This window comes from Oreochromis niloticus, linkage group LG7, assembly GCF_001858045.2.
Source record: "Oreochromis niloticus isolate F11D_XX linkage group LG7, O_niloticus_UMD_NMBU, whole genome shotgun sequence".
Classification (NCBI taxonomy): Eukaryota; Metazoa; Chordata; class Actinopteri; order Cichliformes; family Cichlidae; genus Oreochromis; species Oreochromis niloticus.
This window is the reverse complement of record NC_031972.2, coordinates 63,176,835-63,191,301: the sequence shown is the minus strand read 5'-3', so window position 1 is coordinate 63,191,301 and position 14,467 is coordinate 63,176,835. Positions and strand designations below refer to the sequence as shown.

The window sequence follows — 14,467 nt, the reverse complement described above, 5'->3', positions numbered from 1 at the left end:
TAGGCATCTTTGGTGAATTCAGACGTTTTCCCTGGTTTATAAATACAGTGACTTGTACTGTGTGCTGTAAATTGTACATTTTGACAGCGTTTGCACACCTGTGCTGTAGCTTCACGTCCGACCTGATTGGGTATAACTGCTGATGTTGTGGTTGTATGTGCAATATTTATTAGGTCATACATATTAAAATATGACATGCTTTTTTTTTTTAACTTAGACCTAGCTAATACTGGGTTGGACTTTCTTTGCCTCTTAATTCTTTACGGTACAGAAGAGTATCCTGTTGTACACAGTTAGACTGCAGTTTTAACAAATGCAGCCGCGTGGCATCACTAAATTTGCAGCCAGCTAAGAATAAACTTGCTTGAGAATAAACTTTATTCCACTGCTGTCGACTTCTTATTTTCTGAGGTGCGACTGCAGGAGGAAGACTGGGCTGAATGGAAAATGTCACCGATGCATCTGTTGCTACACAGCAAACAGCTCACAGCCTGCACGTAGTCTGGAGCAAGTGCTCAGTGTGGTCTCGCTGTCAAACTGTTGGATTGCAGCTTAAAATTCGAATGAACTGACTGTGGTATGTTCATTAATTTATAAGTTTAGAATCTCATTTACTGCAGATGCTCAAGTCTCGCCTAAGGTGGTATAGACATGTGATTCGAAGCGATGAGAACTCTGTAGCAAAAACGGCTATGAGGATTGACCCAGAAGGACACCGGCCGGTGGATGGACAAAATCAAGGAAGACATTAAGACCGTCAACGCATCACCTGAGGACGCCTCAGACAGAACCAAATGGAGAAGCCTTTGCCGAAGAGCGGACCCTGCACCAGCGGGAACAACGCCAGGATGAAGAGTCTCATTTACCCCCTGGAGGCAATTTAAGAAACTGCTTCTGTACATGCTGAGGGAAGATGCAGACATGGACGGTTGGAGGGGACTGAATGAGCAGTCGCTCCCTCGTACTCACCTGTGACGCATGTGCAGCTGGTTCATCGTAACATAAAGCTCATACGTGCACGTCACCAAATCCATAAATGGCATGCAGATGTCCCCACAGACCCTTGCACTCACTGTGTGGCCATGAATTTTACGTGTCTCTGACCCTAGCGGACTTGTGAAAGGCTTTGATTACGCGTGCTGCTGAGTGTTGAAGGCATGCAAATCAGGAAGCCAAAGCAGCTCAAATGCCAGTTAATGTGCAAAGCAGCAAAACCATCTGAACTGACATTTAAAGAAGAGATTGAAGCATTTGTTTAGTAAAAGTATGTTGGTTTTTTTACTTGATCTCATCTTGGTGCACGTTTTGAATTACTAAACGGGCATGGTAATAATAATAATAATAATAATAATAATAATAATTGGTAATAATTTGGGTCTAATTTGGCCTCTTGATACTTATTTCTGTAGAGATCCCATGTCTGATGGGAGCCCACCTCGAGGACCTTCCAGGTGTAACCTGTTTGTTTCCACCTGCTATTTTTCTACAGTGCTCCTCTCTAAGCAGCTTCCAGGACCAAGTAAAGGTCCAGCTTAACTTTGTCTTGTTTTACAGAGAGAGCCATAGAAAAAGGTTTGCAGGAAGCTGGCCAAACAAGCAGTCTGCTTAAAGACTGGTCTTGCTTGTCCCTCTGTGTGGACGATCGGGTCCATTAATGTCCAGGAACCGGAGAGGCAGAGCGGCTATAATGCTGCAGCCATTTAGCATGAGCCAAACAGCCAACCAGAGCCTCCTGCTGTTTCTGCAGCCACGGCCTCTGCTGTGTTTTTGGCTGTGATGTCATCTCAAAGCAATTCCTTCCGCTCTTCACTTACAAACCTTTATCTGCTGCGAGACCCTCCTCTCGTACCCAAACATGCTTCCTGTATCTTACCGTCTATAAGAATCCTGCATCAAAACATTTAGTCTGGAGTTAATACCTCCCTCTATTAAATTACTCTCCCTGGCACAATGTATACAAAGGCTGTTTTGTATTCTAAGAATACCACTCGGAGTCATTAGGGCTGATTTTTGTGAGTTGGGAGGGGGCGAGGCTGAATAGGGATTGGTAATGGAGCAAAAGGAGAGCTGACAACAGTAAACCAGCCTCCATCTCCTCGCCGTCACCTGTCTGGCTCCGGTTGTGTTATTTGTCAGGTGAGCAGCAGGAAAGCCATTTGTCTAACAGCCTAAGCGTGCCTTTGTGTCTCCGAGGCTACGTGAAGATGAAGGTCATGACTGGAATGCATTGTAGAGTCAGGTGTCATTAAGTAAGCAGTGGAATGACTGTGTGTGTGTGTCTCCTTTGTCCCCTCTCTCTAAAATGCAGACTTGAGTGCTTGAAAGCTCCATTCTGCTTTAAAACAGCACCACAAACACTTTGTTGGCTGTAGAGCTACAATTGACAATAAACTGACCCTATATTTTATATTTGACTTTAAGGAGCATTAGTGAGTGAATGAATGTCACTCTGCACTGCTGTCTTGCAGTCCTTTAGGTCGAGACCGTTTCATTTCCAAAACACTGGAATCTGACATGCATTTGGGAAAGTGTGTCCAGACGAGCTGCGATTTCTCACGTAAACAAATCAATTTCTGTATTCTTGCCACTTTTTAAGTCTGACAGAGAGTCAGATGGGGCTGCGGTGGAAGGCATTCACACCGAGAACCATAAAGATGTCAAAAGGTTCCTCTTAGAATGCAGGTCAAAGATAAAGCTGACCTCGGAGGAAGGATGAGGAAGAAATGCGCACGTGCGCACACACACACACACACACAGACAGACAGACAGACAGACAGACAGACAGACAGACAGACAGACAGACACACACACACAGAATATTGGTAGGGGGTTGTAGTGGCCAGACAGGCCCAGGGGCAAAGGCTGATCCCCTGATGGGCGTCTTTCAGTGCTGGGTGGGAATAAGATCTGACGGGTGTGAAATGGACCTCTCTCTCCCTGTGACCCAGGCGCCTGATGGGTCCGGCCTGCTAACACTGTTGCATTGTCCTTCAGATTCTCAGAGAGCCTCTATATCAAAAGTGTCATAATGACAAAGATGGGAATGTATGAATGCCCGAGGAAGTCTTGCGGTGGTGTTGATAGCATTCAGTTAATGTCCCTGATTTGCAATGATGTGAAAGGCATCAGAGATTTTAAATGGACCCTATACTATTCAGAAGCCACTGGTGGGGAAAAATGGCTTGGCAACTATTTTATGTCTTTATCAGCTGTTTTTTTTTTGTTTGTTTGTTTGTTTGTTTTGCTTTGTTTTGGGGTTTTTTTGTTTTTTTTGAAGAGGTTTTTGTTGTTTTTTTTTCCCACCCAGCAAAGTGAAAAGTCCTTGAAATACCGACTGAACCCATCTCTGTGCTTAACCAAGTCTCGTCTGAGATGATGACATTCATTTTGTTTGCTGGGAGAGAACAGATGGGCAGCATTGGCAGATAAATGTCACACTAATGCAAATATAGCACCTTGTTGTTTTTGTGGTTGTGGCTGTTCTGACCGTTCGTGCTCTGCCCCTCTGCTTTAACAGAACACACCGTCTCATTGGTGGATGATGACGACAGTGTTTCTCTTGGTTGTGTTTTTATTTATTTTCTGCTCCAGGAAGCAGTGAGATCTGCACATGGATGTTCATGGATTGCAGTTTTCTATTTAGAGGACTTTCATCAATCTGCCTCTCGTGCTGTTTCCAGATATTACAGTTTATGTAACATTCTGCTTTTGGTTTTCAGACTTAGTTCAAAAAACTGTCTCTAGAGACTCGTCGTCTTATCGGCATGTACGGGTGAATGATTGGGGATAGGAGGAGCACTTTCAGGTATATGGAGTAAATAAATGCTGTTTGATTGGGAAAGCGAGAGTTTCACGAGGCTGTTATGATTTGACTAGAATTAAACAACTTTTTATTGGTAATGATAACAACATGTTGGAGAACGTATGCTTCAACGTGTGTTTGGGTTGTCTGTGAACATGATAAATAACAAGGATACAGTTGTTGTTCTTTTGAACCTAAAAGCACCAACTTGACCAAACTGTCAATGACGGTGTTGTCAGTCTGCCTCTATCTGGCATCACATTGGATCCTGTAGTAGTGTCTGGCGTGCTGAGCCCATATACCGGGGTTGGGGAACTCCAGGCCTCGAGGGCCGGTGTCCTGCAGGTTTTAGATGTGTCCTTGATCCAACACAGCTGATTTAAATGGGTAAATGACCTCCTTGTCTTCAAGTTCTCCAGAGGCCTGGTAACGAACTAAACATTTGATTCAGCTGTGCTGACCCATGGTGAGATCTAAAACCTGCAGGACACCGGCCCTCGAGGCCTGGAGTTGGCCACCCCTGCCACATACGGTCAGAGCATTATCATTCCCAACGCGTAACATGCTGACGATTTGCCCCACCCCTGGACGTCACATGGTAATGCGAAATGTACCCTTCCAAGTCCTTATGAAACGCTCTGGGTTGTCAATTGAATCCAACAGAAAGCCGCTTGTGGCGGTAAGACGTGCTTCGAGCAGAGGCTCCAGTTGTCCATTCCCTAACCTTAACCCTATTACATCGTGTTTTCCAAAGTGATTGAGGATCAGGAAGTGAACAGATTTAACATACAAGATGATTTGTTAGGTTGATTTTCATGTCACATGTAAAACACATGTATAGATTCATTCTGACTCGTCTCCCGCCTCAGAACGCGTAACATGCTGATGATTTGTCACAGTCGTCGGTATGTTAGGTGATGGGATGACGTGTTGTATACGTTACAGGTGACTCGACTGATCATCTTGCCTGATCCTTTCTGCCCAGCAAAGATCTTTTATTGCTCATTGAGTTCAACAGGGGTAACAATAATCTGCTGAATATATCCTGAAGGAGAACTTGAAAATGTGACTAAAGCTCCAATCAGAGCTTAATAATGCAAGTAATGACAGTGTAGCCCAGGGAGGTGTGGGTGCTAATACTGGTGCTCCTGTCAAATGTCGTGGTGAGGTATAGTAAGAAAAGAGAAATTCAACTTTTTTTCCAAAGGCTAATGGTTAATTTTTTTTCCACATCTCTGACATATTTTAAAACGAGGCAAAAAAAGCGAGCAAGGAAAACAGCAGAGAGGAGTAATTTGCATAGCAAATGGTTTGCCACGTTGCTCCAGCTGACTCATCTGCTTTCCCTGTTGTTGTTCGTGCTGCCCTGGAGCTGTTGGTGAAGACCTCCGAGAATCCATCATTGCTTTTTGACTTTTGCTGCCATTTCCGTGTCTTTGCAACATATATTGCAATCTGTGTGAGGTTGTATTCTGTTACAAGGATGCTGATAACCCCCTGTGTAACCTGAAGCCACTGACATCAGTGGCTTTACAGGTGTCATCCTGCGAATAATCGGTTTTGCTCAGATTTTATTTTAGCTTTTAAACTGGTAATTTCTGCACGATGGTCATGATGTGGCTGTGTACTGAAAGCTTTTCTTTTGCTCTTCAGATCCAGAATGCTGAGAAGAGGATGAATCCTCCAGGTCATCTGAGACATCAAAGTGTCTTTGCTGCTGTCCCTTCGCGACACTCCTCGGGTCCAACCGGGGTACCATCTGCTTCCCCTCATCCCCCCCTTTGTCCCTATCCAGATCCTTCTCCCCTTCCCTGCCCCCAGTAGTGACCATCCCAGAGGGAAGGAAAGGCGACCCAGCCTCTGTAAATATGCCTGGATGGAGGTCTCATTGGCGTCTCGTTCTCCTGAACTCCCTGACCTGTGGCCTGGAGATCTGTGTGGCAGCTGGGATCACATACGTTCCTCCACTGCTGCTGGAGGCTGGAGTAGAAGAGCAGTACATGACCATGGTGCTAGGTAAACTAATTACTAGGCCTTTTCGGCACCTCGCGCTGTGGGTGTTTGCATGCACTTAAGCCTCACTCTCGTACACGTATTCATGCTCTCTCGTCGTTTCATCTCTTCCTGTTAAACATGAAAGGCAAAGGTGGGACCGCCCACCTACATTCCCCCTGCAAGACCTCAGGTTTCAGCTCCATGTCCTGTCTATCTCCTCGATGGCTGGTTAAATGACGATATGCGTTTTAAATAATAGTTTTATGGTATAACTGATACGTTAGACATGAGAGGTGGGAATCAGAGTGACTAATAATGAGCATTTCCTGTTTCTGAGTTTCTTTGACAAAAAAAACCAAACAAACGCACAAAAAAGCAGACCAGTATAACAAACTTGTTTTTGCCTTGAGCTAGGCCTGGCTGGTTGGCAAGGACTGAATAGGAGACTGTCCTCGAGTCCAGCGGTCCCAAACCGTTTTTGCGCCACGGACCGGTTCAGTGTCCGACAATATTTTCACGGACCAGCCTTTAAGGTGCGGCGGATAAATACAACAAAATAAAATTATACGACCAAGACAAAAACTGTGGTATTTCGTAAATATAATAATAAAGGTGAATTCACTGTGTAATTGTGTAACTTTATTAGCAGCGATAAAAACCCTGAAAACCATAAATTTCACACCCGAGGATCAAATCTCACAGCCTGGTACCAAACGACTCACGGACCCGGGGGTTGGGGACCGCTGGTCTAGAGTACTAACTCTGAATGACACATTATCTCCAATAATAATATGATATATATTGTATATAATTTATATAATAATACCTGGGTGTTTCGGCCCAGATATACTGTAAGGAAACACTGATCAGTGATTCTGTGACACTTTATACATTGCAAACTAATAAACATAATAATGTTTGTGCATCTGCAGAAAGATCAAAAGGACAAAAAGCAGAGTTTCTGTGAATTTCGTAGGTTTTGCTGTAGTGTAAAGTGTAAAGCTATCAACATTAATTTGAAGCACTGTATATGAGATCTGGTTGTAGTCTCCAAGGAATGTGCACTCCTTTGCTCTTCATAAGTTGGCTTGATTTATGAAAGATGTGACCTTGTCCAGTGGCAGCTAAATTTGTGTGTCACGGGGGTGGGGGTGTAGCATGGGAGTGCGAGTACGCCTCGGGGCAGCCATCTTCCATTTAGGTCATAAAAACATAATCGAGGTCTTTATGGAGGTAAGTGGCCAACTCACCTGTTTTGTCAGTGTGGCAATCAGGCAGCAGGGAGGAGAACTGTGGGAGGAAGAGCCACGTCCTCCAGGCTGTCGGACACACAGAGCTGCTTCATTCAGTGTTTGGAGCCACTGTAATGTCACCATATTAACCCTACTTTGTTGCTTACATGAAAATACAGTTCAACATATTTCTTTAAATCTAACAGTGCTCTTGCTTTTATTGATATTTGCTTTAAAAATACCATAAATTGAAGTAGTAATATGTGACTACCAGGTGCTGCAATAAATACCTGGCTTTGATTGAACTCCTCCCAGCTCACATAATGTGTTTTGTCTTTGACCTTTTTTTACCTATTTTGCTCTGCATATTTCACACCTTGGAGTGTTTGCAGTTGGTGAGAGCACCGTTACAATTCACTAAAGCATAATTCACTTTGCCTCTGGTGCTGTATGTATTTGAGGCTTATTTGCTTACGCCGGTGTGTAAGGACCTTCCCACCACAGGTCTCCAAAATGCCCACTGGACCTGCAAAATTTCGCCACCGGGACTGATTCCATTGAAACTAATTAATAGGTTGTGTCACGAGTGTAGGGTTAGATGATCTTATTGCCTATAACCGATACCATTTCTGCTGGTGTGAGGCGTGATGGCGACGGCTCTCAGTAGTGCAGAGTGGTAGACAAAAGGCCATTTCTCCAAACCCACAGTTTCTTCAGCTCACACTCATTTGGAAATCAAACTAATAAACAGGGATGACATCCTTGTGTTTCCCCTTTGATGATGATGATGATGATGATGATGATGATGGTAATGGATGTAACCGCTCTTCACACAAACACGTTCTTTCCAAAAGAGTGCAGAGGTGTTTCAGCTGTGTTGGGTGAATGTCAAGATGCTATTATTAAATTATAATGAGGCAAATTACATTTAATGTGGATCTATTCTTAACAATAATTTGATTTAAAGTATTCTCTTATTCTTGGAACACAAGCTAAAATTCACCTTGATTGGCAGCCTGCTAGTAATCAGGTCGTTAGCACTACCCTTTCAGGAGTTCTTCAAATGAATACATTTTATTCAAACCACAGGTCAGAGGCTACGTCCACACTAGCCCGGATAAATTTGAAAACGCCGTTTTCGTCTGAAAGCGCTCCGCGTCCACACTAGTGTTTTCAGTTGTTTTCACAGAGTTGTGCGTCCACATTGAAACGGCCGAAAACGTTTATGTTCCAGTCCTGCGCATGCGTGAAGCACAAGACGATTCGACCTGCCTCATTTCTGTCTGCCGTTTATTTACTTTCCGGCTCTTTGAAACGTCGCAGCAGAATGTCGAGGAAAAGCACCGAGTTTTTTAAAGGGACTAACAATGAGGTGGAGTTGTTGCTGCGAGTAACACAAAAGTACAAAGTTGCAAAAGCGAGTGAGAATTAAAGAATTTGAAGAAAAGCTGTCTGGAGCACGTACAGACTGATATTAATCTTTAATAGGGCTGTCAAACAAAACAACTGCTGTATAATGCCCTCCGCTATCTTAGTTTAATTGGTCACATGACTGCATCATATGACTAACATGCGTCATCGTTTTCGAAAGTCTCTGTTTTCGCTGTCCACACTGCGACAGTTTTCAAATGTATGTGTTTTCAAAACGCTGCGTTTTCCTTGAACGAAAACGCCGTCTCAGTGTAGACAGGAGGCCAAAACGGAGAGAAAACGATGCATTTTCAAACGAAAACGCATTAGTGTGGACGTAGCCTGAATTGTTGGAAACTTCAGCCAAAGGTGGTGATGCTGAAATGGACCAAATCCCCTGCGCCACTACATCCCAAAGGATACTCTCTTGGATTGGCATCTGATGGCTGTGGAGGCCATTGGAGTGCAGTGAGCTCATTGTCGTGTTTAAGAAACCAGTTTGAGATGTCTGAGCTTTGTGGGATGGTGCTTCATCCTGCTGGAAGCCATCAGAGGATGTAGTCAGTATAGACAGGGTCACCAGCAGTACTCAGACCATTACACCAACGGCACTGTTGAACTGTTGATACAAGGCTCGATGTATCTGTGCTTTAATGTTGTTGACGCCAAATTCAGAAGTCAATACTTATCCAACCAGGCAACATTTTCCCAATCTCCTGTTGTCCAGTTTTGGTGATTGTAGCCTGATACTTGATTTGAACTTCAGTGGGTTGCCTGCATACCATGTTGACCATCTGTATATGCCTAAATACTATTAGTTGCTGCCATGGCATTGGCTAATTGGATATTTGCATTAATGAGCCGGTTCGGTGACTGCTGTTACAGGGAAGGCCCACTTTAGTTGAAATTGTTCGACATGTGGGCTACAAACTAAAAATGAGTTCATGACCTTTGGTCTGCCACAGCGTTTCGGTGGGTGGTACGTGACAAAGTAACATCCCCACTGAGGAAAAAGAGACGATCACTGTTATCCACTTTACCTGTCTGATTGGACTGTTAGCATTTGTACAGTGTGCTAATATGAATAGTTGCTTTATCCTGTAAGTGCAAATGGCATTCCCGTGGTCCTCACTACAGGCGTCTGTTTGAGACGTTGCCTTGTGACTGTACTGATGATAGATATAATTCCACCGTAACAAAAGGCTCAGAGTGCACAACAGAAATGGCCATTCAGCTGTATAAAACAATATCCACTCCTACTCTTGCACTTCTCTAACAGCTGCTTGTGATATGAAGAAAAATGACTTCATTGTAGTGTTCCTCTCAAACGCGCTGCACTGTAAGCCAGTCTGGAAATGGCTTTCTACCTAATTCCTATATGCTTGTATTATAATGGAGTGCCGGAATGTTATTTGAATGAAGATGGATATTGTGTCTTGGGAGGCTTATAGCTAATTTCCCCAAGCAACAGTGTCAAGTTCTCCGATGGCTGCTGTCTACTGTATCTAATAGCCATTTGTGGTTGCTTCATCCAACAGTAATTACTTTCTTTCTCTAGTTTCTCCTACTGGGGCAGAGAGCATTCTGCTTTCTAGCATTTAATCGTAAGTACGTTTAGTTGAGCACATGTGACGCTTTTTTATTCATTGTATTGGCTATTTTTCATAGCACACATGTGTGTTTCTAAACAGGAGCTTGCATTGTGTTTAGGAGAGGTAAGAGTGAGTGGGGAATGTGTGATGCAGCGACACTTCCAGCTGTAGATGATAAGGATTGTTTTGAGGGGCCTCCACAGCTGCACGAGGGAGAAATATGATCGAGGGTAGACTCGCTGGCAGCAGCGTATTTGGCTACGTTCACACTGCAGGTCTTAATGCTCAATTCCGATTTTTTGATCAAATCGGATTTTTTTTGTCTGCTTGTTCACACTACAAATAAAATGCGACAGCAAACGCGCTCTAGTGTGAACCCTCAAAGCGGCCCGCATGCGCAAAAGAAGACTTCACACACAACGCGCTCTGTTTAGACCCAGAGCAAACAATATTGTTTGACTGATGGCCCTTAATATAAAGACTTCGGACTTTACGTTTCCCAATTTTTGCTTAAAATTATTCTGTTATTTACATAATAATGTAAATAACCTAATAATGATCCTTATTGCTGTTTTAGAGGAGCGGTGCTTCAAAGGATAGCTGCAGATTTCTGTCAGAATCTGCAGATTATACAGTACAAATAAAATGTTCACGTTGTCTTCCCAACAGTTTCACTAACATCTACACTGGATGGCCAGGAAGCGTTCGCGATGTCTTCTCCGGCGCTGATAATTGGCGTCTGTCTTGTGTCAGTGACGTAAAAGACGGATTTAAAGCAACATGACCGTTCAAACAGCAGTCGCTTTCTAAAACATCGGATATGTATCGGATTCAGTACCACATACGAAAGTGACCCAGATCGGATTTGAAAATATCGGATTCGTGCCGTTCACACTGTCAGACCGTGATCGGATATGGGTCGCATAGGGTCAAAGAAGTCGGAGTTGATGCGCTTTCGCCTGCAGTGTGAACGTAGCCTTTGTTCATCTTTCTCAGTTTACCTAGCTGTCTCCATTTCCCAGTTTAAGTGGCTCCTTTCAGTTTGCATGCTTTTAAGTATTCTCTTCATGTTTCACTTTCTTGTCAAACTGCAGAAAGAGTGCAAACTGATCTTGCTTGTGTGTCCATGTTGTACTACTTTTTGAACGTTCGTCTCTTTGGAGACAAAGGTGCCACCGTTGGTAAGAAACTCACAGGCCAACTTCAGAGCCATGAGAGTCAGACGAGCTTGGGAAAAGGCATCATGCTCCCACGTTTGGGGCTCCGTCGTTTAACACAACATCCACTTTCCAAGTCTGAAGCTCCTTTCTGAGAGCCTGTCTGCATTTCTCAGTGGGCGATGGCCTTTACGTTGGCAATAGGCTTAATGGGGACCAAGTCAACACCAATAATCAGACTTGAAACGGGCATAAACTTAGACGCTACTTGCAACCACCCTCCAGGTACAGCACACAGATCCACCAGAGCTCGGGCTTTCTGCAGAAACTGGAACTTGCGGTTAAGCTGGATCAGTTTGAAGGAGGAACAAGAGCGATGACCTGTTTCTTTGGTGGTAGAATTGATCTTTTCGGGTCTTTCTGACCTAAAGTTTCTTCCCCATATTTGCTGCTTTACTTTTACACCAGACTCTAACACACACATGTCACGTTAGAGGTGCTGTAGAACAGCGTTCGTGATTAACAGGCTTCTGTGTATTTTTATTTTTCGTGCGTTCTGTAAACACTTAATGAAGGACAGCGTGGCCACTGGGCACACACGAATTCCTTTTGATGAGAAATGATGTAAGAGTACTCCATGGGGCACCTTCTTAAATGTCAAAATCTAGCCCCGAGATCTCATCACATTAGATCTTGTGTGGACGTCTGTGTGTGGACCAGCGTCTCATGGTGTGTTCTAATTAGCCAGACCCAGCCACGTGTAAAGGATGACTGCTACCTTCAGGCAGCGAGCCATCTGTAGGAACCGTCACCTCAGCAGTCATTAATGATGGCAGAGAGACGCATGCAGTTCACCCCTGAGGTCGATAACAAAGAGGTTCTAAGGCAACCAGTAAAAATCAGGCTCCACTCAACCAGTTCTAGTACCTTTTAACCATACTGGTGTTTGTGGCAAAGGCATGTTTGAGTTGATAGGGATTGCTTTTGATTTTTCCGCCACATCGACATCTGTGAATACATGTTTTCCCCAACATTGTCCGTATTTCCTTATACTTTGTCTTTGCATCTTATTGATTGTTAGTATGATCTCTGACTTCTGTGTTTGCCTGGTTGTACCTGCAGGCATCGGGCCAGTGCTTGGCCTGTTGTTCATCCCCCTGATCGGCTCAGCCAGTGACCAGTGCAACAGCAGTTACGGCAGGAGGCGGCCTTTCATCTGGCTGTTTTCGATGGGAGTCCTTCTGGCGCTTTTCATTATTCCCCACGCTGACGTCCTGGCAGCCCACGTTGCTTGGGGTGGCCAAACGCTCCAGGTGTGTAAAATGTTTGTTTGAATTTGAGTTTTTCAGACAAAGGGTAAATTCTTCCCGAGAGTTTATTCGGTTGAAGACTGTTTCCTCCATGTAACCGTGCGTTTCCTCCGTGTTCCAGGTGGGCTTCCTGATCCTTGGTGTTGGACTCCTTGACTTCTGTGGACAAGTTTGCTTCACACCGCTGGAGGCTCTTCTGTCAGACTTGTATCGGGATGAGGAGGACTGCAGCCAAGCCTTTGCCATGTTCTCCTTCATGGTGAGCTTGGGAGGCTGTGTGGGTTATTTGCTACCTGCGCTGGACTGGAGTCACGGCCTGCTCTCTGTTTACTTGGGAGGCCAAGCAGAGTGCCTCTTTTCCCTCCTCATCCTCATCTTCATCTCCAGTGTGCTAATCACCATGAACGTGTCCGAGGAACCCTCTTGTGCTAACAGCGGTTCGGGAGAGTCGGGATCTCTACTGGAGCCGGGGACCGGCGTGATGGAGGCCGGCCGGTGCGGCGTGCCACGCTCGTGCTGCTACCTGCTGAAGTGCAAGCTGAGGCTCCTCAAGTCTGGACCCCTGATGTGCTTACTGAGGACATGCTGGTCCATGACGCCGGCCATTTACAGGAGCTACTGCCACGTTCCACGGGTGATGAGGCAGCTGTGCGTGGCTCAGCTCTGCAGCTGGATGGCTGTCATGTCTTTTATGCTTTTCTACACAGACTTTGTGGGTGAAGGCCTTTACGAGGGCGTGCCCAGTGCATTACCAGGGAGTGTGTCCAAACAAAGATATGATGAAGGTCAGATTCCTCTTTTTACATTACATGCATATGATGTAAGATTTATGTCTTGCATCTTTAAAAATGTGTATCTAGCTCTGTGGACAGTATGGCATTGCCCAAAAAAAAGACTTAAATGCAGAAATACCTGATTACCGGTGCTTGTTGTGCTAATCTGATGCAGGACGTGTCCTCCTTTTCTTGTCATCGTAGCACACGGCTGACCTGGAATCCTGTGTATCTGTTAACATGCATCAGTTTCTGGTTTGTCTCAGGGTATCTGATGTAGACAGAAACGATGGCTCAGACTAACACACCGATACAACACTGCAGATAGGATTGTGAGCGTTTTATGAAGTTACACCTTTTTTTTTTTTTTTTTTGTCTTTAAGCATGTCAAGTAAATCCACTTCAAAATTTCAGGTATTGTGCTCCACTCCTGCTTAGGGCTGTGCAATATGCCGAAATATATCGGATGACGATATAAAAAAATGTATCGTTTCATATTACAGTCTAGCTTTTATTTCTTGCTGTTGTAAAACGCCTTTTACTGCAATATTTCTTCATTGTTTTAGATGACTGTTTGCAACAGTCACCGCGCCACCACAGAAAGACCAGCCAAAGCACATCGACAAGCTCGTTTCTAAACGAGGGGCTACGCTGTGCAGAAAACTGCAAATTACGCAGCAAATCGGTCCCCATCACAGAAAGCTGCTGAGCTGTTGGATTGGACCCAAGTGACCAATCATGCCAGGCAGAGGCAGGATTTGGTGCAAACCAACTTTAGTTATTTTTATTTATCAAACATTTAATTTACAAATGAAATTTGAATTCATTTTAATTTACTTAATTTGACAGTTAAGCCATGTAACATTTTTTCTGTTATAGCCTGCAATTAAAACTGTCACCATCATCATCCACAAATGTTATTTACTTTAAGATCATATAACCACACAAGCCCATGCGTATTCTGACGTCTGGGTTTGTGCTTCTTAATGTGCAAACGTTTTCCTAAAGTGCAGCTGTGCCCAGAAAATGTTATTACCTAAAACAAAATGCAGCAAAGCAGTAATGGAATACATTTTCATTACCTCCTCTCACTCCAGCAGGGATAAAGATTTCACTATTCAGTTGCCACCACATTAGACAGCCACTGGGGGGCGTGATGATCAGTCTCCATGAGGAAGTGGCATCCCAGCAGAGAT

General features: G+C 44.3%; 1 protein-coding gene across 7 annotated transcripts in view; it reads left to right on the top strand.

The window, feature by feature from the left end:
* The window catches only part of LOC100697791 (solute carrier family 45 member 3), a 42,409-nt gene that overhangs the window by 18,499 nt on the left and 9,443 nt on the right, over positions 1-14,467 (top strand). For all 7 annotated transcript variants that reach the window (XR_001224586.3, XM_003447050.5, XM_019361932.2 and 4 more), the window contains 3 exons: positions 5,456-5,818; positions 12,311-12,501; positions 12,620-13,283. Coding sequence is in view for 6 of the 7 variants with exons in the window: in XM_003447050.5 (XP_003447098.1) it covers positions 5,671-5,818; positions 12,311-12,501; positions 12,620-13,283 (1,003 nt within the window). In the remaining variant the exon portion in view is untranslated. The remainder of the gene's footprint in view (positions 1-5,455; positions 5,819-12,310; positions 12,502-12,619; positions 13,284-14,467) is intronic.